Source organism: Netta rufina (genome assembly GCF_964035555.1).
Source record: "Netta rufina genome assembly, chromosome: 1".
Taxonomy (NCBI): Eukaryota; Metazoa; Chordata; class Aves; order Anseriformes; family Anatidae; genus Netta; species Netta rufina.
Window position 1 is genome coordinate 110,188,147 of NC_140123.1, and position 26,614 is coordinate 110,214,760.

Genomic DNA, 26,614 nt, shown 5'->3' on the forward strand with positions numbered 1-26,614 from the left:
GAGTTTTTTTGGCTGATTTGTTTACCGAGGAAGTATCTCAGAGGGACAGAAACTAGCAAAATATTCTAAAAAGTGTAAGAATACCCTACAAGCAAGGTAAATGCAAATGTAGTGTAAATGAGAGGTGGTTGCATTTACAGTAAAACTACAAAGTTTAAGACCCAATTTCCTAGGTCTTTCCAGAGATCATGCACTCCCTTTGACCCTCATATAAGCATCTAACCTGTCTAAATTAAAAGGAAAACATAAGCCAAGATCTTCTACCACTTGCCAATGCAAGATGTGCTATTGCCCTAGGCCTCAGAGATCACTGTAGTTATGCATTCCTGCTTTTAGTTAAGCTAATGAGAAGAAGAAGGAAGAGAATTTTTGAGGTGGGCTCCTCTTCCTTTCATCTGGAAAGTGGTTACTGAGTTGTTCAAAGCTTTTGTGCATAGCTCTGTGCGCTCTGTACCTCGCAGCGTGTGACTTTCTAGAGACTCCTACTACACTATTGAAAGAAAAGGTGAGTTCTAGCGTGCTTCCCTGGAAGCAGGCTAAAAACGCAATTAGCAGAGAGCCCTCCAAAAAAAAGTGAATGATTTTGCATTAAGCAGAGTTTGTAAATGCTTCTCAGTTACTTGTTCTGTTCTCTTCTCCTTTCTTTGCAAATGATGGAACGCCTTAGAAAGGGTCAGATGGCGTGGACATTTTTGGCTTGAGAGTCTAATAGTGTGGTTGTCCATTCTTCTCCATAGCTGCATGCCAGCATGTGTTCAGTGACTTAATGGCGCTGCTACTTTGGGGCAGCTAAACAGAGCAGCAGACTGCAGCTGCTTCTGAAGATATAAATATTTTTACAGTTGGGGGGCTCAAGCAGCCCCACAGGATCAAGGACACCTGGGTTCTTTTCCTGGCTCTTCTACAGACCTGCTGTATTGTTTCACTCCTTTCAGAAGCTCTAAATGAAGACCTTTTCCTGCCATATCTGTAAGCTCAGGCGTGAGATTTCGATTTGAAAATCTGGACCACAATGAGGGGTTTGGGATGTTGGGGTAGAACCGTGAATGCAGGGCATTCACCTGATAACAAAATCCCACCAAAGCCATTCCACTGGTGAACACCATGAATGGTTCACAGGCCAACCTCACTTGCACCATTTACCAGTTAGCCATCTGCTCCCGTCAGATATTATTTTATGGCTTTCCTTTGTTTTTCACCGAGGCCTAAACAGGAATGAAATTGTGAGTCTTGTCGCTAGCCCTTTTAAATAAATAGCTCTGCCATCGCTCTAATAAGTTTGACAAGTTGGTCCCAGGCCCTGGACAGGAAGCTAATAAACTTTAAGTTGCTTTTCTATTGTTTTCCTAAAACAATTTGACTTCCTTTCTGATAGCCTCAAATTCCTTCATTAAAAATAGAGTAGCTGGGAGCCAGAGGAAGAGCTGAACGTGAGCCAAGTTGTGCTTACAATGCAGCCTGCGTAAGATCACATTTTTATCCTGATCCACGAAGACTCTTTAAAAGAATAGCAGGCAGACAGCTGCCAGTGCATGTCAGGAACAGCTCAGAAGCCAGTCTCCCCCAGCATCGGTCCTTCAGGCTTGAGGGAATCTCCAGCCAGTGAGCCAGTGTCAGACCACAGCAGGAGGCTGAGTCCCAGGGAGCTGACCGGGGTTTGTTTCCCCTGTCCAAAGTGTCCTCTCTCAGACACGGATCTCTTCTGGGAGCCGAACAGTGAGAGAGAGGTGGGCTCCAACAAGACCAAGGGGCTGTGCTAAAGCTAACCCTTTGGTCAGCTTCACCTGCTCCTACCTCTACCTGTACTGGCTCTGCAAAAAGAGGTAAAGGTCTATTCTTTCTTCTCTTTTCAATTTGTGAAATATCTGTATGTATATATGCATACACACGTATTTGTGTGAAGCAGTAATTCATCTAGCTGGAAATCTACAGGACAAAGTGAATGTCTGGTGGCTAAGTAGATGAGGATTCCTTGCTTAAAAATGACTTACTAATCATTTGGAGAAATCCTTCGGCTCTCCATGGTTTGGTTCCTCCACCTGTAAATCAAGGAGAGTGTTTATGAGAGGTGTAATTACATTATTATTTGCAAAGCACTTCTCAGCTACTCAGAGATGTTTTAGAGTTGGGAGGTGGAAGCAGTAGCTGTGAGAGTACAGTATTTCCAGTAACATAAAGTTGACAAGTAAGCTTTAGTGGTCATTTTAGATGGTCATTTCTCCTCAGTAAGATGAAAGTCTCTTACAGATTTTCTTGCTGAAAACTTTATTGGCGTATGAGATTGACACAGTGATATTTCACACCTTGTTGTTTCTTTTTTCTTCTTTTCTCATTCTTTGCTGGTTTGGTACTCTGGTCTGTGTGGTGTTTTCACACTGATGGGCAGCTGAACTCCACCACACTGCTCTCTCTCTCTCTCTATCCTTGAAGAGGGGAAGAAAACACAGTGAAAAAGTGCTTAAGGGTTGAGATAAGGACAGGGATATTGCTTTCCAATTACTGTTATGGGCAAAATCTTTTCAGCATAGGAAGATAAATACAATTTATTGCCTATCACTAACAGACCCAAGGAATGAGAAACTGAAAGCTAACTAAAAACACCTTCCCCCCATTCACCCTCTTTCACCTCCTCACACCCGAGTGGCGCAGGGGAACAGGGAATGTGGGCTGTGGTCAGTCCCTGACGCTTCATCTCCACCACTCTTTCATGGTCCCTCTCTGCCCCTGCTCCCTGTGGGGTCCCTCCCATAGGATGCCATCCTTCCTGAACTGAGCCTGCGGGGGCTGCCCACAGGCAGCAGCTCTTCAGGAACTGCTCCCACACGGCTCCATACCATGGAGTCCATCCCCCAGGAGCAAACTGCTCCAGCACGGGTCCCCCATGGGTGGGCGGCAGCTCCCCACAGACCCCTTGCTCCTGCGTGGGCTCCTCTCCACGGGCTGCAGCTCCGGCCCGGGGCCTGCTCCACCAGGGGCTCTCCATGGGCTGCAGCCTCCTCCAGGCCACATCCACCTGCTCCACCGGGGGCTCCTACACCCCTGGGGGGGCTGCAGCGTGGAGATGTGCTCCATGTGGGACCCATGGGCTGCAGGGAGACAGCCTGCTCCACCAGGGGCCTCTCCACAGGCTGCAGGGGAACTGCTGCTGCCTGCCTGGAGCACCTCCTGCCCTCCTGCTGCACCGACCTTGGGGGCTGCAGGGCTGCTTCTCTCATTTCATCGCTCCTCTCTCCCAGCTGCTGCATCTCAGCAGTGTTTCCCTTCCTTAAATCCACTCTCCTTGAGGCCCAACCAGCGTCGCTCACTGGCTCAGCGCTGGCCAGCAGTGGGTCCCTTTTGGAGCTGGCTGGAGCTGGCTCTGATCTGACATGGGGCAGCTGCTGGGCTCTGCTCACAGAGGCCACCCCTGCAGCCCCACACTACTAAAGCCTTGCCATGTAAACCAAATACAGGCTGGAAAGAAACTGAGGCCAAAATGTCCAATAAATAACATAAATAATGGAATCAATTGGGGTTATATATATTTATTTTTTAACTGAAGAAGGAATTGTGACTATAAAACTATTCCCCCTCATTCAGGGACCTATCATCACATGCTACTCCTGTTCCCTTGGGCCCAGTCTGTCCTTGGGAATCTGCTTCCTGCTGGAGGATGCCTTCAAGCTGTCTCCAGAGGTTTAGTCTACAGCAGAGAACCTCTGTCTCCCTCCTTCTCTTTCAATCATATCCATGCCAGGGGATTTTGGATAAAACGTTTCTTGAGGAAAGTCCACTGTATCAGCAGAAAAGCACAAGCTATTTACCCTTCAGACAATCCCTTGAAGTTCTCAGATCTCAGGAGAACATTTACCGACATTTGAAACACCCTTACAGCAAAGCCAGATGCTGCAAGAACATCTGCTTTATGTGAAGAAGCTCATTCATATGTGAGCTCTCATCTATACTACTGCATGTTTGCAGACCTTCTCCATGCATTGTGTTGGCTTGCCCTTTTTTATTTGTTTAACTCCCTGACACAGAAGAAATACTCCATTAAATAACCACAGGATCAATGCTGAAAAACTCATCACACCGAAACTCTCTTCAGGATTTACCTGGCTTCTGTGTGAAAGGGAGCAGCTCTGATACGGCAATAAGGGAAGTACAGGAAATAGAATGAAAAAGGGACCTCTTGGCTTATCAGGTTCAATCCTTTTGAATAACAGGCGAGTACAAAACAAATGGCCTTTTCTAAACTTACTAAGCTCTACCCTAAATCTCATTAGGTTTCCACCCTCACTTCTGTTACTAGAATGCTGTTCCAGCACCTCCTTCCCTGCTCTGTTGCTTAGAAACCTTCTGGTTTCCAACCTAAATTCATTCATGGCCAATTTATATCTATTTATTCTTATGCCACATTGTCCTTTAGCTTATGTAGCTCTTCTCTCTCCCTAGCACTTACTTGCCCAACCCCCAATTCCAAAAAGTATTTATAGGCAGCAAATCTCTCTTCTCTTAACCTTTGCTCTGCCAGACAAAGTAACTAAGCTCCCTTATAGTATTCACCCTGCGGGCACATCACACGATGTTTTAATTACTCCGAGTAGCTGCAGTAGCACGAAGTTCAGTGCGAAATAATTAGTGCAGAAAAGGTCGTACTGGTACCTCATCTATTTTCAAATCAGTTCAGATATCTGTTTGCAGTCACTTCTGTGACTGATAAGTAAACACACTCTTGGCCGGGAGACACTTTCCATTCCTCTAATCACCCTGTTGACTTTCTTTGCACCTGTTCCAGGCTGAATGTCTTGAACATGGGTGAGCAGCGCTGCACACAGTATTCCTGGGGGGGCCTCGCATCCTCTTGGAAGACATTAATCTTACTCGCTACAACTGGAAATACTGCTCTGGCCTGGAAGCTCACCTGCCATTTTCACCTCATCACATCATTGGAAGCCTTCGCGCAGGACTTTCCCCTTCTCTGTCATGCCAGCTAGGAACTTTCAAGTGCTTGGAGAGATTCCTACTGCCTGACTTCGCACTTTCCCATTTAACCTCACCTTGATCACCCCGGTTGTGGAGAGCCTTCAGTTCTCCTGGTGCTGGAATCACCCCTGTCCTGATGATAGGCTCTGTTCCATCAGCAGATTTCATTAGCATTTCTACTTTCAGTGTCAAGGTAATTAATGCAAATATTAAGAAAGATCAGTCCTAAGTGCAATCTTTGAGCAGCCTCACGGATAATTTTATTTCAACCTATTAGGGAACTTGTGTCTCAATTCCATCAGTCTCTCACCCACTTGAGGATTTTTCTAATAATCCCTGTCTTATTCAGCCAAGTCTTTTAAAATAATTAGCTTCTTCTGGGATCTTATGTCTCACTGAAGTCTAGGTAGATATGGTCTGCTATGTTTCGGATCTTATGCCTCACTGAGGTCTAGGGAGATATGGTTTGCTATGTTTCATTTACCTAGAAGGTCGTGAATCTTACCTTTCATCAACACACTGTCCTATTTTCCCCTTACCTCCTGTATTTCTCCTTTCCTTCAAAATCTGTTCTACAGCACCACAAACTGCTGAGATCTGCAAGCTGCACATGGCAAGCTGTCAGCTGTTCTCCTCATTCCCACTGTCTGGGGGAGCATTCTCTTCCACTTGCTCTCCTCACTCAAGTCATAAAAGTTTTGCATAGCAGTCTCTTGGGGAGGGGAGGAAACATCCTTCTTCCCAGCTTACTAGTGGGCAAAGCAGCTATTTCTCTAGCTGTGGAGCTGGAGAAGCTGCCATGACACCTTTGTTTTCCCTAGAAGAGGCTGCAGTATGATAGAGAAAAGGAGGAAGGAGACACTGAGTGGATGGCTGAGGCATCCATGCAACACATCTGTTCACCCGTCTTTTGCCTCCCAGTCTGCCTTCACCCATTTCCCTCCTGTGCATCAAAATTCAAGTAGTTCCTTCAATGCCAAAAAAAAAGAGAGAGCTGAGAACAGTTACCTCATGTACATAATGCAGAAAGCTTCTCCTCATATTCATTCAATAGAACTCCAGCATATTTGCAGGATACAGAGATAAACTCTGTAGGAGAAAGAGTATACCACTCTGGGACAATGCTGGGGTAAGAAACACAAAGGATTGATCATGGAAAGTCAGATCTGATCACTGTGAGTGTATGGCAAAGTTTCAATAAGGCAGGGTGGGGATATTACATTTCAGACAGCTTACTTGCAGGAATTGCCTCTCTGTAGCACATGAAAAACACTTGACAAGCCTTAGCTAGCCTATCCCAAAGCCATCTGTGAGTTAGATCTGTATTACTAACACCTTTTCTTGGACACTTCTATGATGAAGTTCTTGACAATTTCACTGGCATAAAATCAACAGAACTTTAAATAATAATGTTTAGCGGAAAATTCTTCAGAAAGACTAATGAAAACATTGATATTCTCCTTCCTGTGGAATTTCATCACAGGCATAAAACTGCAAGGCAGGGGAGAGAAAAACAACTCCAGAAACATTCCCATTTTCTTTGAAGACAAAGGAAGCCTTTCAATAAAGTTAGAAATGAAGTGGCAAATGATTATGGGTTTCCCCATCCTAGGAGTTTTCTGAGCTGCTATGGGAATGTACTGCATGTCCTGTACTAATCACCAGTGAGGATTCAGCGGGCGGGAGATTAGCCCTCCTGAAAAGGAGCTGCACTCTTAACTTCAGCGTGAAAGTGTCCACATGGGACATGACTCCAGAGCAACCTCTGCACAGCACTGTGTATCTTCTAAATAAAGAGGATACTAAATTAGTAGAACAATGATTAGATTAGAAGAGTTGCCAGCCCTGTGTTTTAGTCTCTGGACTACTTTTGCTTCATGATCTACACTAGCTGCTGCACGGAGACTGTACAGTTATGTTCTGGATGAGAGATAACTAGCCCAGGAAGGATTGCTGGAGGGACACCAGCCAAAGCTTGTATGCAGCAAGCCAGTTCTCAGGGAACCACAGCTTTTTAAGCAAATCTCACTCTACTGGCACTGGTTCTTTCAGACCAGCCTTTATCAAAGCCGGAAGGCCTTTCTGATTCACCCTCATCTCTTGGCCCAATGTGCAAGAATGAGAGTCTCAATGTGACACATACATAAAATATAAGACCTTCACGCAACATTTTTAAGAAGGGCCCAAATGTTCATGCATCAGACTGTGTGAGTGTGTGTGCATGCATGGGAGGGGGACAGGTTGTCAAAACGCACCTTGCCTGGCAGGCAGGTTATTCTCTGTTTATCCATAAGGGCGCCTGGGACACCGTCCTGGGAAGCATCAAGTGCCCCCTGGGACTAGGCTACAGCTATGTTGGGGCCCTGGTCCAAGCCAGCAGAGCAAGTCCTGCCTTACTTGGAGAGGTGCAGGACCCTGCTCCACATGGATTCTGCTTTGCCTAAGCCTGAATGAGTCAGAAAAATATCCTTCATCGATGTCTTGTGTGGAATAACCTTCCCAGAGTCTGGCTGGGGTAGCTGTGGTGCGACCCCGTCTTTTTTCAATTAAGGAAGAGTTACTTTTACCGTGGCGTGTTATCTGGGGGAGGAGGTGCAAGGAACAGCAGCAGCGGCAGCAGCAACTGGAAGGGACAGGGAGAAGGCAGCAGTGAGTGCATCCTGTCAGTATGGGGAGGGTGGCACAGAGAGAGACTGAGCATGGAGAGGGAGGAATAAGACCCGTGATCCTTAAAGGAAAAACAACAGGAAACTAGGCTTGAAAATAGAAAGATTAAATTGGAGGGGGTGGGAGAGACAAGAAAAGTAGGTGAAGAAAGAAGAGGGGGAAAGGCAGAGTGGCAGTGGGGAAGACAGAAAGTGACACAGAAAGGGGGTGGAGAAAAAAAGAGGGGAAGAGAGAGAGAACCATACTAAAGGAATAAAACCAAGCAACTGAGAAGAACGAAGAGTCCAACTCAATTACAGAAAGGAGAGATAGAAGAAAAGACTCTGGAAATCAGGTAAGTAACCATGAGAGGGAAATAACAGAACTGCAGGAGCATCAACAGGGAGATCAAGCTGTTAGACTCAAGGGTAAAACAGCATGAGGGGAGAGATGGACTTGGTGAGGCAGGAAAAGAAGGACAGCCAAAAACAACTTAAGAATTCTACTTTTTCTTTCAATTTTTATCCAAAGCATTCCCACTAGTAACAAGGTGGGTTTGGGGCATTTTAAAAATTACACCATTTTCACCATGGGTGGCTACACAGAACTGACAGGGGAACCTCCCTGCAATAAACATGGATACCAATAGATTGCAATGTACTGGATGGCAGAATAGAAGCCACACGTATCCTCAGACATTATAATGTGCAAATTGTAGTTTCTGCTGGATCCCATTTCTGCATGCTGTCAGGCTGCCCTAGGGAGGGTGGCGAAGGGAACTCTTACCTGTGAGAAGCTGCCAAGGTATAAGTGCTTTATCAAGCGTCTGTGTAAACTGCCTATATTCCAAAGCACGCAGAATAGTTTCAAAGTATCTCCATTTCTTTTCCTTGGGAGTATTGTATCCTGGCCAGTTTGTGATGTGGACCCTGGGAACGTAACTCAAATGTGGAGAAGTGCCTTGCTCGTGTGCCCCAATCATATGTGCAGCACGCACCGCGGGTGGAATGCCTTTCTTCTCCATCCCGGCACTGCTCAGAGCAGCCTCAGCAAAGAGGCACACGGATCTAGAGGGACAAAAACCCACTCCCGCTTGCAGCTTCTTCTTCTTTTTGTTTGCCTTCCTATTTTTTCCCCTATTTGCATTTGGAATAATTACTCGATTACATTTCCATAATTTAATATCTCCAGCATTGCAACCGCATGTTTTAAAGAGTAGCCCAGCTTGAAAATACAGTGTCCAGTTGTCTGGTAATTGCTACCTCTGATCCAGCGTAGTTTATTTGATAACCCCTTTGATTTCCCAAAGGGTCATTTTAGTGGTCATTTGCAGTGTCTAATGAGCTTTGTGGCATTCTGATTTTAACAGCTAAGATAAACTGAGGCAGTATCTCTGTCCCTCTGTCCCTGAAGTACTGTAAAAACCACCAGAGGATTATGTAAGTAGCATTTCTGGATAAACCTCAGGCACGAAAAGTAACAGGCTAAATGAGCCATAATTGCTGAAGTCTTCCTTCATGCTAAAACCTTGATGAGGAGGCACATGTGAAAGTTTTCCCCTACTGCTGTCTATGTGAACCTCTCCTTAAGGCTAAAAAACTTAATGCATGTAATATATGTTTGCATGTGTGTGTGCAGATAGGAGTGGGTTAAAATGTTACTCAAAATTCTCACACCGGTGCTGTATTTGTACCAGACGCCAAACAGCTCTGCGTCAGTTGGTCTTTTCAAAATGTACTCTGTTGAGAAAGCAGAATGTTTCTGACTTTCTTCCCCCTTTCCTTGAGAGCAGAACACTAGTTTAGGAGAATTCCTGAGGGTTCGGGATTTAAAATACTCATCAGACTCTGGTTGCTTGGGAACTATGTTAAGTATTCCTGCTACTATAAGTATTTGGCTTTTGTTTTGCTTTTTTTTTTTTTTTTTTTTTTTTTTTTTTTCCACTCAACACTCTATATTATCACACTATTTCAGTATTTTGGACTTTCACATGAAAAATTTAAACCTTGTCAGGAAATATAGATCTTCCTACCCTAGCCTCTCTTCTCTTTTTGACCTTCAGAGAGATTTCACACATTCTGCACGTTTGTCCTTGTTTTCTGACTTATCTCAAAGCATTGAAAATAGACAAGAAGGAATGAGTAACTCAGCACTATACCATGTCATTAGGGAGCATATTTCAGAGACTGCTCCACACCTCGGGTGCTGTTGTATGAAGCACGTGAACAGAGGCTTAAAATTAGAAATAGTTCCCAGGAGGCACAAGAGAAACTTCAATCTTTGTGCTAGGAATTCTTAAAGAGGAAAAGAAATCAATTTTATGCTTATTGATAAACAACGCATAGATTTCTATAAGCAATGCTCTAATATGCCAGCTTTTTCATGAAATAAAGAAATATTCATGTCATACAGTAAGTAATGAGCCGAGATTCATGCCTGTAAGTATCTCTAGTGTATCATTAAAGTGGGGTCAGTGGTTTTTAATGTAAGAACTAAGGGTGTTACACTTACATTTCTGTCTTTCTTCGTTATCTTTGTCATAATGGACATGCCTTGAGAATGGCTCAGAATTTCCATATGAAGCTCTTCTCCCTTAGATGTGGGAAAGCTGGCAGATGCCTCTGTAAGGGCATGGTGGCTCACGAAGCTGAGCAGTCCAGCCAGGGTAACTGTTCCAGAGCTCCAGGGTCTTACACTGCATTTGGATGCCTGGTGGGAAAGGGAGAGAATAGCAGCATGGGAGAAAAGCTGTCTCCAATTTAAAATCACACAAAGCTGTCCAAAAGGACAGGTTTTTGTTCTTGCTACTTACTCCAATTTCCTATGCAGAGATGGGGCAAATCACTTAAACCATGTTTGTTCACAAATGGCCCCTCGGTGGTGCCTCTTGTCTTCTGGATGCCTGCCTCTTAGATGTGGTCTAACTGGTGGAAGTGATAAATGCTCCTGCTCCAGCGCTAACCGAGGAGAGCCCTGCTTCGAACATATGTTACATAGTGCTAAGCACACCGAAGAAAACAGATTAGCAACATCTCCACACAGCTTCCAAAAGTAATGAACATTTTTAATCTTAATCTCCCTCTGCCTTAGTTCCCCAGCTGCAAAATTCATGTAATACCATCTCCTCACCTCCACATGGTAATGAAAATAAGTAAATTAATAATTGTGAAGCGATCAGATACCGTTGTGATGAAAGCCATAGGAAAACCCATGAGGAAACTAATAATTCTGTCTTTAGAACAGGACTTGAATAATGTACAGTAAATGAGGCACAGGCCACCCACTGAACAATAAGGAGAAAACAAAACATTGAATAGCTGCTGCTCAAGAAAGCCCCAGCCAGGCTGGCACGGAATAAGGCAGGCATCCTGTGCAAAGAATGAGGTGACAATGTGAGGATGTGGTTAAAGACTCATAGCTAGGAGGCACAGGCACAAAGAGATTGAATTAAGATTGCTTAGGAAAGTAACTCTAGCATTTGCTAACTCCCTACTGCTCGGTTTTGAAAATTTAATATTAGTTGTTTTTAAAGGGGAGGAGGGCGTATATATGTATATGTATGAATATATGCTGAGTATAAAAAATCATCCACTCACAAGCTATAGCCAAACTTTGCCCTGGATGAGAAATTAAATACTTAGAAGCAAGGTTACAGCACTGAGGCTGGGGTGTGCAGAGAATCCTAAGGATCTTCGGACAGAAAGAAGAAATGAGATTTGATGAGGTATAAGTAGGTGGGAAGTAGATAGTTGCTTAAAATTTCCCCTTTCTAAAGCTGAAAGCATTAGCAACCTGGGTGCTGTAGACAGTTAAGTGGTCAAAACAGCCCAAAAGCTGACCCTCCAGAGAAGGGTCAGCGTGGAGCTTGACTGTGGGAGAGCAACAAAGAAGGGATAGGCAGAGAGACATTGAGGGAGAAGGGGGGATAGAGGATAGGGTAAATCTGAATTAGAGCCCTTTTCTTCTCCTGTTACTTCTCCAGTCTGTTTTATCTTGATGCTGTTCTGAGTTGCATCTCATGCAGCCTGTGAAACAGCCTAAAATCACAAGTAGGTATTTTACTGCTGTATCAGGCCCAATGCGATGCCCACTATCACCTCTGTGTCTCCCTATACCAGCCTCCCCCACTGTCTAAGCAGTGCTTAAAAACAATTTCTGTCAGCAGAGTTCAGGAACTGCTTCACTATGGCAGTCAATTTATCGACATGTTTCTATCTTCTGGAGCTCCCTCTGCCCTGCTTGGCTGTCCTCTCTCCTGTACACAGCACTGCCCAGTTTAGCACCAGCTGCAGATGCACCTAGGTTAGCTTCTCGCCACAGAGGTAAGTATACTGTCAAGAGCACCAAGCTCAGTCATCCTGAACTGGATGCTCTTCAACCTGTTAGTTGAGGAATAGGCTGGATAATATCCATTAGCCTGTTTGTAGCATTTACATCAGAGAGAGAATTGATTTATTTTTCTAGCAAAAAGCATATGTGAGCCTTTGTTTAGCTTATCCTAAGACTAGGGTTTTATTGCATTTGTTTGGCTAAGGGCTGATGTTTGCAATGCACAGAGAGAATCCCAAGAGAATTAGAGGGTGCTCCCTGCATGCTAAGTATAAGCCTGGATACCAATACCACGTAACTATTTGAAGCACGCTTTTCAAACACAGAGGGACAAAATCATTCCTCAGCTTGACTCAGATGTGTTCGAGGTCTTCTCTCTTCTTGGTCTCCTGTATCCACATCAGACAGAGCTTGGCCCTAATGTCTGGATATATAAGAACATAAGAACACAATTTGACCCTAGCCAAGGGAAAAAATAATAAAATTAAAAAAAAAATAGATGTCCTGTATAGACAAGCAATAACAGTTCAGCACGATGGAAGTCTGCAGCTTCCAGCATCACTTCAGATGAAAATATTCTCCATAATGCTGTCATCTGTGTGTGTAACACATCCCTGATGTACACACTTGGAGGTGTTGAGTGAGCTCCCTCTGTCTGTGTCTGTGTGCGTCAGGGTGTGTGTGTGTGTGTTCAGGAGGTGACAGGTCATTCAGCTCCCTTATCTTCTCACCCACTCTCATTTTTTTGTGAACTCTGAGATTTTCCACAGTTGGAGAGGGGGAAAGCACACCTCATCAAGAAATAACAAGCTGTCTGCAACTACAAGCAGGGCCAGTGGTCTGGATACCAGCATGACCCTTCCAGAAATTGCAGTGAACTCAGGAGGAGCAGGGAGATGAGAAACATTGGACGGCTGTCCTCTGGGACAGGAGCTGTTAACACAGAGCTTTGCCATGAGATTTGAGCACAGGAGTCAAAGTCAATCTCCTTGCAGCTTACAGGACTTTGAACTCAAGGAACCAGCAGAAAGGAATATGAACCTATTTAGTGCAGATCAATGCACAAATCAGAGCTACAAACTTGGCTAAAGAACTGGCCTCTTTCAGGCAGAAACTTATCATAAGCACGTGTGTGTGCATATGAAGCTGGGAGAATGGTGTTTGGATGGCAATGCCTGACATGTCACTGCTCATCCATTGTACATACACATGAAAGAGCCAATGCCAGCTAATAACGAACAAAAAGATACATCCTGAGGTGGGCTTTAGCATTGATTTATGTCCCAAAGCTCTGAAAAGCCAGCCTGAAAATGTCAGCAGCTCTATTAAGTGGGATGCTGAGAGAGTGGATTACTGCTGCTGGGGGGCTGGAGACCCCCAGGTGAGAGCGTTCCCTACCCTCCAGTGCAGAGCTGGAAGTGTCTGCAGGTGTGAACGGCCAGTTTTGCAAGGCTGGGACCACTCATTTCAGGCTGCAGCCTGCCAGTTGTTACTGCAGGGGAAAAGATCTTCGCTTGAATGCCTCAGCAGTAGCTATCTGTTGTGTTGCCTGGGCCTGGAAGGAGGTGACACAGCCGGAGGAAGGCAGGCCACAAGCAACTCCTAGGTATTGACCTTGCCACAGCTGACCTGGATGCTCCCCTGAACAGGGCTGACACTTCCCAGAGCATAGAGGAGATGGCTGTGGCTTGAAATGGGGGACTTGCTACATGGCCTTGGGCAAAAATAGAGTGACTTTGCATTCATTACTCTCTCCCTTCCCTGGGAACCTCACTTCCCTTGCACAAACGCACCCTGCTGCGAGAGTCTCTCTGAGCCTGCCTGGGACCTGCCAAGGGAAAGAGGTGAGCTGAGAGAGAGAGAGCAGAAACAGTATTATAATCAGGCTCTCCACTTTATTTTAGAAACATCCTGCAGAGATGTCGACCTCCTGTCACCTTCCTTGTGGGAAAAGTTAGTGTGAAGTGTGGAGCTGGGCTATTTATATCACTGCTGATAGTCTTGCCTGTCTGCTAAAGAGGGGAAAACCAGTGAATTCCTAGCAACTCCTGGGGAAACAGACTCTCATCGAGAAGAAAACCCTGCAGGAACAACCTTCCTGCCTCTTTGGTGTGAGTTTCTTAGCAGTTCCCCGCAGCTGTAGCGAGTCTGCCCAGGCCAACACCACACAGCAGAGCAAGAAGCAGGGATGCAGCGTGCCTGCCTGTCATTCAGAGCACGTGGCATCATGAACAGGAAGGGCAAAGCTGCTCCGAGAGCTCCCAACACGTCCCCTCCCACAGAAAAAGGTAGCACAAGAACGGGATGGTGGAAAGCAGCACTCTGTTGGCGGGGCAGCCTGGTGCACTAGCAGGTGCCATCCCTGCTGGGGTATTTTTATCTCGGCATTTGGCAGTCACAAGGCCCCAAGCTGGGTGGGAGCCACGCTTGGGCTGCGGTTTTGCTACTTGTTTTTTCCCAGCTTTAACTGCGTTCCAGGTGACGATGAAGCCAGGGCAGCCACGGCGCTGGGTTCGTGCTGGGCTGCGCTGGGCTTTGTCACATACACGTTCCCTCTTGCCAAGACCTCGTGACTGCGCACAGCCCCTCTGCCGCTCCAGCAGAAAGCTGCCAGCCAAGAGCAGGGCAGCGTGGTGGCACGGACCGAGACTCTGCATGAATATGCACAAAGGCTGTCAAGACAGCCTGCTATCAGGTGCCGAGACCTCGGGAAGATACCCAGAGGTATTTTTCGCTGAGTCACACTGGAGAGAGATGAGATTTGTCCAATTAAGTGCAAAGCAGGAGTATAAAAGGCCACAGATGCTCACATGCTGAGAGGCCAAAGTGTGTGGGGATAACAGTCTGGGAATGAGGAAGGGGAACTATATGGAAAATTCCCAAGAATAGTAAAGCCCCGGGGAGACAGGCTGTGTCAGAGACAGTCCTGCATAGCCAGGAAAAGCTGTCAGGAGGTGACAAAAATTCTTCTTTGCTCGCTGGCAGCACAGAACTAGATGCTTTCTTCTGTTGTTCTCGGAGGTCCTTGGGCTGGCATGGCAAGAATAGCTCTCTGATAACTAAAACCAGCTAAGCCAAAAATGCTGCACTAGGAAGGACCTTGGATTCTCTTGGTATCCAGCACCCATGTCCTCCTACCCCCTCGCAGCAGCCACAGGCTCTCTGGGGCTGCAGCAGGCACAGCAGGAGGTGTAGGGCTCCTTGGGCAGCCCCTCCATCAGACAGCCTGCACAGGGAGCAGCCAGCAGGGAGGGACAGAAGGAGTGGCCCTACTGTCTAGTCCAAGCCTCGTGGCTGCCAACCTTGGATCATTCAGATCTACCTCCTTTGGGAAAGTGCTGTGGGACTGTTACTCTCACATCTGGTTCCTTTTTTTTTTTTTTTCCTGGACTCCTCTTGCACTTACACTTGCCTACTTCATTTCTGTACACATTGATCTTAAGTTTGCAAATATCTAGGTGTAGTAGCCTTCACCAGGGGATAGAGGACCATAATAAAACCTCAATCTACCTGCACATGGTAGAACTGATGCAAAGAGGTGCTCAGATTGTGAGTGCACATACACATAGCAGGAAAGAAAACTCAGCCTTGGCACAGCCAGGGAGAACTGTTTTAATTTTTACTCTAACACACAAGGTGAATTAAGAAAAGGCGGCTGTCAGCTAGCAACAGCAGGAGCCATAGGGGCACCTGCAAGCAACGCACACTCACCTGGACAAATGAGGACACCCACAGCCCTTCATGCTGTCAGGGAAGTGATATTTCACGTGGTACAGTTGTGCTACACCCTAGCGACCTTGGACACACCTGTACACTGAACTGTAGGTTGGTGGCAGCTTTGTCACCACTCTGGAAAAAAAAAAAAAGAAAATTAAAAATCCTGTTTTCAGTGCAGCTTACTGTAAAACCATCACTGATTTAACTGCCTGTATTTAATTCTTGGTGCTCGCAAAACAAAGCCATATGTTAATTCCTCCCGAATGCAGTAACTGCACCAAAGCCATTTCAGCAGACAAACCCTCTGATTTTTCAGTTTTACCAGCGTAAGGATGGAGAGAATCAGAAAGACAATTTTTTGTGTTGCTGCTTCTCTGATTCTCAGCTGGCAGCAGATGAAACAGCTTCTGCACACTCCAGCAGCCACCAGGATCTACATTAGCACGACTGCAGCATGCCTGCCAGGAAAGAGCCAAAGCCCACCCTCGGCTCGCTGGCGTGCCCCTTCTCCCTCCTCACACAGCTTCCAACAGGCGGTGGGGCAGCAAGAGATCACCTCCCCATCTCTTCACCTGGGAAATCCTCACCCGTCCTTGGGGCAGACCTCAGCAGCACTGGGAGCTTAAGAATGAATCCCACTTTCATTCTTGTCCCATTAAGCCACACAGAGTGACACTGCACACAGACAAGTAATGGTAAAAAAAAAAAAAAAAAATCATCATGTGCATTGCTACAATAAATTACATCAGTTACATAACCGGAGGAGGGAGTATTGTTCCCTCAACAACCGTATGGTCTCCAGCCTTTGCTCACAGGAAATGTACACATCGTCGATGCAGTAAATTTTCAGCATTTAACAGCATCTACTCTCCACAGGCATTTTTGCACAGTAAAAACAATTGGCTTTTAAAGAGGAGACGAGGGAAAACAAGGGAGGAGAGTTATCACTTTTGGTGCCTGCAGCTTTGGGATTTACCTTGTCTAGTGCTTTTAGTATTTCATTATGATGATTATTAAGTTTTGCATACATTTATTGAAAAGGCATTTTCAAAAGGAATGACTGTGGGAGAACATTATCCCCAAGGTAATAACGCATACTTCATAGTGCCCAGCCCTTAACCCACGCACAAGATAGTGCCCTGGGAAGGTCAGTATGGTGAGCATAACTACATCAAATGATCGCCCAAGTACTCCCACAGAGCCCCACAAATTAAGCCCATCATTCTCCCTTTATCCAGAGGGTTAAGTGACTTGGCCAGAAACAGTCTGCCAGAGTTGGAAACAAAACTGAAGCAGGTTCTCCTACCTCCTGAGCTTGCAGTCTTACTACCAGCCCATCTAACCTTTCCTCTCAGCAGACCACCTACCAGGAGCTGCTGGTCCTTGGGAGGTATTTCAAGGGAGGCTTGTTTCCTTTGCCCATGCCATTTGAGCAGTGAATATTGTCTCAGGGCTTAAGAAAAGAGGTGAGAGCAAGATCCTTGCAAAAAATGTAGATTTTGCAGCAGTTCCCATTTTAAGAGGTATGGCAGAGTGGCAGCAGATTAGGTTTACAGGACTGGCACAGCTCACCAAAGTCTTTACACACCTGAAACATTTTAAACATGTAAATAAAATGCTTGTAAGTGGTGATACTGCAAAACCAAAGCAAAACCTATGTGCAAGGTGCAGGTGGGCAACAGGGACGCTTTCCATGCCTTTCTTTCAGTGGTGACACTGAGCTCAGACACAAAGCTCAGAGCTGCAAGCACTTCACCTTCCAAGTGTCAGCGCAGATATTACGCAAAGGCAGCACGTGAACAGGCCAAGGCGCTGCCCAGACCAAGCAGTACACCCCAGATCCCAGAGGATCAATCCATTTAAGGGTTCTCCAGAGTGCAGTTTGCAAATGGATGCCTACTGCTTTAACTACACAGTCCTCAGAGGATGCAGTATGCAGACCACAGTGAAAGGACTTCCTGAACCAAGGAAAAACATGGTTCACCCTCAAAATTTTAGCAGCCCATTTAACAGGTTGTAGTTTGATTGTGCTAAATTATTATTATTAATAATAATAATAATAATAATGGGTTTGGTAAATGTGAAACAAAGTTTTCAGCAAGCCAGAACTCATTCATTTCAAGTCAAATCAAAAAGTTTCCTTTGACACAAGCCAAATTATTCCACTCCATGCATCCCCAGCTGGGCATTTCCTGACCTTCCTTAGAACCCCTCTCTTCTGTCTATTTTCACCCACAGAGGCTGTCTCCAGTTCTGCCTTCAAGCCTCCTGGTGAGCAGAAATGGGAGATTGGAGTTTCTTGGGCGAGTTCCTTGAGGAGGTCCACAAGCACTCCACAGTGGTGGGGAAGGTCTGGCTGACTGTGCTCTTCATCTTCCGGATGCTGGTGCTCGGTACCGCAGCCGAGTCCTCCTGGGGGGATGAGCAGTCTGACTTCATGTGCGACACCCAGCAGCCCGGCTGCGAGAACGTCTGCTACGACAAGGCCTTCCCCATCTCCCACGTCCGTTTTTGGGTCCTCCAGATCATCTTTGTCTCCACCCCGTCCCTGGTGTACATGGGCCATGCGATGCACACGGTGCGTATGGAGGAGAAGAGGAAGATGAAGGAGGCAGAAAGAGAGGCCCAGGAGATGAAGAACAGCGGTGACAATTACTACCAGCAGAAGTGTCCCGCGGCAGAGAAGGCCGAGCTATCTTGCTGGGATGAATCGGGAGGCAAAATTATCCTCAGGGGCAGTCTGCTGAACACCTACGTCTACAGCATTTTGATTCGCACTGCCATGGAAGTGGCCTTCATTGTGGGACAGTACATCTTGTACGGGATCTTCCTGGAGACCCTGTACATCTGCCAGCGGGCGCCTTGCCCCCACCCTGTCAACTGCTACGTTTCCCGTCCCACAGAGAAGAACGTCTTCATCGTCTTCATGCTGGCCGTGGCCGTGCTGTCCCTGTTCCTCAGCCTGGCTGAGCTGTACCACTTGGGCTGGAAGAAAGCCAAAGAGAGGTGCTCCCGGGCCTACAAACCCAGCCCCAGCACAGCTCCTGGCAGACTGGAGTCCGCCCCGCAAGTGGAAAGGGCCCAGATGTACACTCCCCCGCCAGATTTTAATCAGTGCTTGGCGAGTCCCAACGGGAAGTTCATCAGCCCCTTCAGCAACAAGATGGCCTCCCAGCAGAACACTGCCAACTTCGCCACCGAGAGGGTCCACGGCCAGGAGGATGCTGCTGGTGAAGGGCCCTTCGTGAAGTCCAGCTACACGGAGAGCCCGGAGGTGGCCAATGAGTGCGCGGCGCCTGCCTTCCCCGAGAGCTACTTCAACGAGAAACGCCGCTTCAGCAAGACCAGCCGCGCCAGCAGCAAGGCGAGGTCGGATGATTTGTCTGTGTGACCCGTCGCCGGGAGGGATGAGGAGAAGGAGTGGTCTCAGCACTTCGTAAAACTTCTGCAAAGTGGGCCGCAGACTCTCGCCACTAACCTCTCTCTCTTTTAACGCCCTCTTGCTCCTTCTCGGTGAACGTCATTGTCACACTGCAGACACTTCTCACAGCTTTCGGCAGGGGCAGCCACTGGATGCCACACACCTGGAGGCTGAGAAGAAGCACCAATCTCGAGGTGTGAAGCTTTCGGCCATATTCTCACCACGGGACCCGCAGGGACTGGGGACTCGCCATCCCTAGCCACAGACTGGTAGAGCACAGGCTAGCACGCTCCTGAGGCTGCCTGGCTGCCCCAAACATGAGGCCAGCCATCCACTGCAACACTGCATCCAGCAGGCTGACTGGACCTCGATCCCCTCAGCCCCCTCGCATCTCCTTTGATGTCTGCCCAACACTTGCTACAGCGCTGGGCAATTATACCGAGCTGAAGCTTCTCTCACTGGCAGGGAGCAGAAACACACCAGCGGGCCTTCTGAAAGAAAGACTCTCTCTTCTTTGTTCTCTCTCTTTTTAACCTTCCCTTTCTCTACCTGAGCCCGGATATTTTATACCAGTTTACCTATACGATAAACTCTACTTGAATTTTTTTTTTGACACTGTGCATAGAACTGTTCCCATAGATAGGTAAGGACAGCCACGGTCCCCCCATGCACAGCTGCTTGGTGTCTAACTTTGGATTCCCTTCCTCATTCCTACAGCAGCACAGCAGGCTGGCCCCTGGGATATCGCTCAGACAATCAGTGGACGAAGACTAGGGAATTTTCTCAACACACTTATGTCAGCAATTTTAAGCAAGGCATCCACTAACAGAAATAGAGATTTTCCTCTGAGAACAGACGTCCACCTAGTAAAAAAGGAGGAATCATCATGTGGAAACAAAGTGATTTTTCCCCTTCTTATGCTCATCTTTCAAGCAACCTGAATGCTGCTGAAAGGGTGCTGACAGCTGCCAACTCGGCAGAAAAACATCCTCTGTTTACCTGCAGAAGAGGTACGGCCTGTGTCTTCTCCCTACTACCCTAAAAAAAAAAAAAAAAAAAAAAAAAAAAAAGAAGACACTTCAGCATCTTTTGCAAGGAGCAAGAGGCCCCTCCAGGTCCCGCACATCAGTGAGCTCCTGGCTGCTCTCTCAAACCTGCCAGCCACTGCAAGCCATTATATCTGTCCTCCTGGCAAACCTCTGTTCTGCCATGAGGTCATCTTCTTCACCTCTGGTTCACGTGGTGTAAGGAACCACTGATGGACCACTTCTTTCCTCCACCACAGCCTCCCAAAGCAGCCACTGGCTCCCAGCACTGCACAGTGAGCCTGGTGGGTGAGGTCTGCAGGCAGCTCCCACCCTAGATACATTTTCTCACTGCAGAGCTGACTTTCCCCTTTTAAAGAGGGATGCCAAACAGAGCTAAACTGCTCCTTGTTATTTACCCTGCTGTTGGACTGTGTGAATGAATGGCCTGGGACCAGCTTGTGAGGGGACCGAGCCATTCCCTCTCTTAGCAGCTGCTGAAAAAGTTTGTGAATCCTTGCTCCCATTACACAGATAGCTTTGGTACAGTTCTCTGTACGTATACAAACACACCCACACACTGGGGGGAGAGGGGGGTGAGAACTTGTTTTTGTTTTGTTTGTAAGGTATTTTATAAACATGTATTTTATAATCCTGAAAAGACCTGTGTGCTCGCTCTCCCTAACATGAGATTTTAGTCCGTTGTGCCTAGGTTTCTCCTAATAAAGTTCTAACTCCATCTCTTCGTGTTGGTGTTTTGCCTCTCATGTGGCTGAGAAGGAGCCGCTAGCATTGACCCGGCTGCCCGCCAGCCTCTGCTGCTCAGAGATCACAAAGATTCCCACTGCCCAGAGTGGCAGGGATGAGGGGAGAGCTCAGCCAGGGGCATAAATAATAAACACTGGGAAATGATTGATTGACTGGCTAGCAGAAAACCCCTCCAGCTCCCTCTGCACTACCAAGGAAGAACAGGAAGAGCTGGCCAGGGAGCAGCTGTCTGGCTTTGTTGTGACAGGAAGACCCCCGGCACACCTTTACACCCAGAGCCTGTGCCTCTCCTTCCCATGCCCAGCCTGAACTTCATCTCTTGCTCCCACTTTCTGGCTTTCACAGGCTCCCTTCTTCTGACCTCGGGTCCCTCTGTCCACCCAGAGGAAGTGCCCTTCCTTCCTCTCGCCTCACGATCTCCCATCCCGTGGGACTCCACACACTGGGAAGCTGGAGACCAGTAATGTACTGGGCCCCAGCAGGGGCATAAAGAACCAAACCGAAATTTCACGAGGACACCAGCACAAAGACCTTTAACTGGTGGAAACACCAGGGACCCTTTAGGATCAGAGGAACCTTGTTTGGTGGCAGCAGGGGGTGTTCAGCCCAGAAAGGAGGATACCACATAGGCCCCCATTGGCACGCAATGCAGCAAGGAGACAGGATTAGTCCTCAGTCCTAGCATTAACTGGCATGTGTATAGCCTCCGGTTGTGCCTGTCCCTTAGGGTGCTACCTTGCTGAGAGAGATGTATTTAATAAGCCAGGAACTTATTTAAGCATATTCATGGATTTCCCTTTGGAAAACCTGGCTATTAAGTGATATTGCTGCTTTGTGGGGCCATTTAGGCACTAACACAGGCCTTGTTTAATAAATTATTCTCAGTTTATGCCACGCAGTGGCACAAACTTTAAAAGCCCTGCACTACAAGCACTCAGAGGGGTAGCAACTCCTTGCTGGAGAGCAAGGGATGGTTAAAAAAGTCTACACTATTCCAGGCCTCCATGATCCAAACATCGGGTTTTGGTGATCATTGAGACCAGAGGAGGACAACCACACCAGCCCAGCTCTACACACACATCAAAGCAGGTAGTCTCCCTCTGTCACTCCTGCCTTAATGCTTCCCCGGACCTGTCTTCTGGGTATAACAAGTGGCCAATAGTTGATGGATGGATGTTTGCACTGGCTGACAGACCATAAACTTATGACTGGTGGAATCCGTTGCCAAGGCCAGCCAGGCTGTCACACCACAGTAGGAGCATATTTACTTCAGCCAGTAAGCGGAGAGGCTGGCCTGTCATTTCAGACAGAGTTTGTGGTTATTGCTTTGTCCCCAGTGGATGGATGGATGGACAATCTTTTAGCTGTGACCTAAATCAACATCATATATTAAATTCAGCACTGGGATAGGCAGTCAGTCTTTAAATGGCATCATTACAAAGACAGTGCTCTGGGGAGAAAAAAGGGAAACACCTAAGAACTTTTATTCGGCATTTGTCCCTCTTTTCTCAAGAGCCTTACCTGCTGGGGTTAGCTCAGCCTCTGAAAACTGCTTTTTCCCCATGAGCACTGGAATTGCTATTTAACAGAAATACTGTTCCCCATCTTCCTCCATGAGCACACCTTAAACCATTCCAGCATTGCCTTCTCCAACTGGTGTCTTTCAGAGTCAGAAGCCAGTTCTATCCTACAGCTGTTTGCTAATCAGCTGTCGAGTCTAAGATGTGAAAACAGAAAATGTGCATTTCACCAAGCTCTTAAAACAGAAAGACTTAAACCTATTAATGGAAAAGCTATATTTAAAAATATATAGAATGCCAAAACTAACAAAGTAATGAATCAAGACAAGGTCACTCCTGTAGTCCTTCTCATCTCTCCAAAAAGCACAGAGAGACAGTTGAGTCAAGGAAGAGACAAAGGAGGGAGATACCTAAAAATAATGGTTGATGCACAGCATGCAGGTTGAGCAAGTTTTTTCTTCTTTCAGAATATGTGCACAAGGCAATCCTCGTGCAAACACAAAGCTAATGTTTAAGACTGTTAAAAAAGAACAGGTGAAAAGATGCCAGACTACACTATTCTCCTTCAAACACTTTTCCACAAAATAGTGGAGGCCAAGGCATTAGGAAGATCAAATAAATAAATAAATAAACACACTGCATGCTCATAGGAAAGAGAACATGTTTGACTGGACCACAGATGCCTCAAGCACAAAGACCATAGAAATGCGCTGTCCCAGAAGTCAGCGTAGCATGGCAAAGAGCCCCAGCAGGAGTGGTGGAGGCTGCCCAGCCATTGGCCTGGGCCTACGAAGGCAACTGCTGTCCCCAGAGGGAACCACTGTCCCCAGGAGCCCCTGCTGCCACTGCTCCCTTCCCTCTCAGCAACAACGCAGTCTCGCCAAAAGGGTGCCCAGTCTTTATAAGCATGGGCTCAGCAGAATGAAGGTATGGACAGCTAGTGGTCTCTCTTCTTCTGGGCCCCATGAGCAGCTGGCACCCAATTTTCTACTTATCCGAGCAAGGAAGAATGACTTCAAAAACTGGCATGAAGCTGAGAGGCAGCTGAAGGGACGTAATGCCACTGTTTCAATCATATCCCACTCCTGTTTTCCTCCACTCACTAAAGTTAACAGGCAAATCTGGTGCTGTTCTTCTGACCTGGTGAACTACCATCACGTGCACAGAAATCAGAAATCTCCCCGTGGCAAAAAAAATGATAGAAAAGGGCAACACTGTCTTTACAAATGGCATTTAAAATAAATAAGCAAATAAACCAAACAAAAAAGCAGGCAGCCCTATGCAAGGCTACACTACTAACCTGCAAGATGTTTAAAACAAACAAATAACAACCACACAAAAACACAATACATGGGCAGCAAGTTCGTGTCATATCCAGCTTTCAATGCTGAAAGAGCTGGCAGCGCTATGAGGAGCCTCCAGCTGTGATGAAGGCTGTGCTGCAGGAAGAAAAGCCTCCTCCCTCTCTCCCAGTAGGACCACTAACTCCCCCAAGGATTTCTGGAACCTCCTCCCAGTAGGGATTACAGGAGGGTACCCACAGCTTATGCCAGTTTTTGCGCACGTGCACACATGTGAATAAAGCACAATGTTTTGGTGATTAGGTTGCCAGCCGCAGCAGATGTGCAGATGGCCTGAGAACGAGGATGGAAGGAGGCAGCTTCTTAAGACACACATTTTAGGGGGAAAAACTGTGACTTCAAAATGTGAAATTAATAGCTTTGCTTTTGCCCTTGGTGTTTGGTGCTTGTATGGGCTAGATGAATAAAGATCTTTCTGGGGACCACAGGAATTGTAGCAGCACACACACACTCATATAGATAGATACTACATCACCATGAAAATGTGATGACAGAAAAAGAAAGAAAATCAAATGAGTTTATAACACCCACTTCAGCCAAATAATGCAGAAATTGTTCATTTTTCCTGCAGTGAACATTGTTTTACATTTTTTTAAATGGATTTGCTGAGGCCACATTCACATACCACCACTGTTTTCCCACAGATATTTGAGTGATTGAGTTTGACGGGCAATAGAGCTCTCAGAAAGTACATGTCAGCCATGGAAACTAAGTTTTAAATTCGTATGTACAAATATTCACCCCAGAGGCAGCTGTGTGTTCCTCGAGCCATTGGGAAGCACAAACAATATTGTGTAACCAACCAAACAACACACCTCCACAGTAGAGTACATGCCATGAATTCACACCGGAACACATTTTAAGGACAGTTATACCAGTCAGAGCAAACATCTGAGAGACCTGTAATCCTCTAATACTCTGTTGGTGGAAGTAGAAGTTAGCTCAAACGCATATTTGTCTGCCTTTCGCTGGGCCCTAGGCACACCCTGAGGCGTGGCTGGGAGTTGTGTGGGACCCACATGTGAAGGAGGGGTGTGCACAAGGGGTGCAGAAGACCCCACTTTTTTGTCTGCTCACAAAGTCCCTACCAGAAGGTTAGAATATTCCATCAGCTTCTTAATGCAAGCAACTCTCTCCATTTTGTGCTCCTGCACAGAGGGTTTCACAGCATCCTTGCAAGCCCCTACACTTGTCAAGCGCAAAATATAGCAGAAGCATTGCGAAAGCACTGCCACTCAGGCATAAAAACACTCCCCAGCCTCTAACACAATTTGCCAAGCTAACGCAGGGCTTCATAGCCTACCTATTCACACAAAGGCAGTGGTCTCTGGATGAATAAAAGTAATCACGCTGTGTTTGCTAGCAAAAAGTATTCCCCCAGAGCAAGCTGGGAAGCAAAACTCTGAGCAGCTGCAATATATTTACTTACTCCTTTAAACCTATTTCTGGACCGAGGCCTGTAGGACTGCTACATTAAGCCGTGTTCCTCCCTCAAAGTGGCTACATCTTACTAGTGGATTAGGCAATCCTTTTCTTTTTTCTTTTCCGTATTACTCTGGCCTCAACCCCTGCTCGGTTGGAACGTAATGAGCTCCCCTGAGGCTCTGTCTGCAGGAACAGGGCAGTGGGTGGCAGGGAATTTGGCAGACACCCTGCCTCTTCCCACTCTCTCAGGCCACGTACTCTGCTGTCCTGCTCTTCTCATGCATCCTTAGGCAAGAAGAGCTCTCCATGGACCGCTGTTACTTTTCATGAGGATATCTCCATCTGACAGGGCTGGACCAAAGTGGGGAAGCGCTCAGGGATTATTCCAAGTGGGGTCTTGTGCCTCACTGTTCACACACAGTAGCTCCTCTTCACCATAAGGTTAATATAGACAGCAGGGGCAGATGCAGCCAAGCCAGACATCAGTATGCACGGCTGGGGACCCATGAGAGAGTTAAATTTTCTTGTTCACGTTGGACATGAGCCTAACCTTAAAAAGGCATGTCCATGGTGGTCAGCTATATGACAATATAAAGAGAGCAAAAGTCACATCTAGCGATTTTTCCAGAAACTGGATATGTGCTGCTAGGACATGCCATTTTTAACAGCCCCCCCAGTAAAACCCGACACTCTCATACTCAGCTACACACAGGCTTTCACTAAAAATTACATTACCCACCAGCACCTACCCTTAAAAGGAATCAGATTAGCAGGGAGAGGCAAGCTTGAGGTCAGAAACTTGCTGCTATTTGTTTGGGTTTGTTTTTTAAGTAAATGCCATGCCAGCTGTTCAGCCTGGGAACAGGGTTTGAGGTTGAAAAGTGCTCTTAACAGAACCGGTTTGATGGGTGCCAGGTTACGGGCAACAAGTCTCAGAAACAAACGTCTCAACTTAGCCACTGCTAAATAATGCTCAGTTTCCACCTGGCTTTTCTTCTAATTCATCCCACATTCAAGAAAGCCTTAGGTACAGCAGAAATTGCTGTCACCTTCACTGCCTAACATGAACTAACAACCCAAGGGCACATGTGGTTTGTAACTGATACTCCACTGAAAACCGGACTATTTTTCCAATCAGCTTTCCCCTCCCAGATCACTAGACCTCTTTTCTCAGCTTTTCTTCCCCTCTGAAATGAGACTTGGGATTATTTTTACCCCTCTGCGGTCTTGTCTTTTCTTAGGGTACAGCTATATGTTCCTTTCCACATTTCTAGTTTCTCCATGCTTCCTTTCGTCTCTGGCATTTCCAATGTGTCAAATTTGAGGACTCTCTGAAAAGCTCATTGAAGTACCCACTTCAAAGTCCTCAATAAAGAAGTTATTTATGTTAAAAAGGACTCAGAATAACCCTCACTAATTCCTGTCGGGCATCTCTGT

General features: G+C 46.6%; 1 protein-coding gene across 1 annotated transcript; it reads left to right on the top strand.

Annotated features, from left to right (window-relative positions):
• The first annotated feature begins 1,638 nt into the window (after positions 1 to 1,638).
• On the top strand, positions 1,639 to 20,692 carry GJA5 (gap junction protein alpha 5). Its single transcript, XM_084301892.1, has 2 exons — positions 1,639 to 1,823; positions 17,896 to 20,692. Exon 2 carries the CDS (start codon positions 17,939 to 17,941, stop codon positions 19,046 to 19,048), a length of 1,110 nt encoding a protein of 369 aa, XP_084158018.1. The 5' UTR covers positions 1,639 to 1,823; positions 17,896 to 17,938; the 3' UTR covers positions 19,049 to 20,692.
• Positions 20,693 to 26,614: the final 5,922 nt, after the last annotated feature.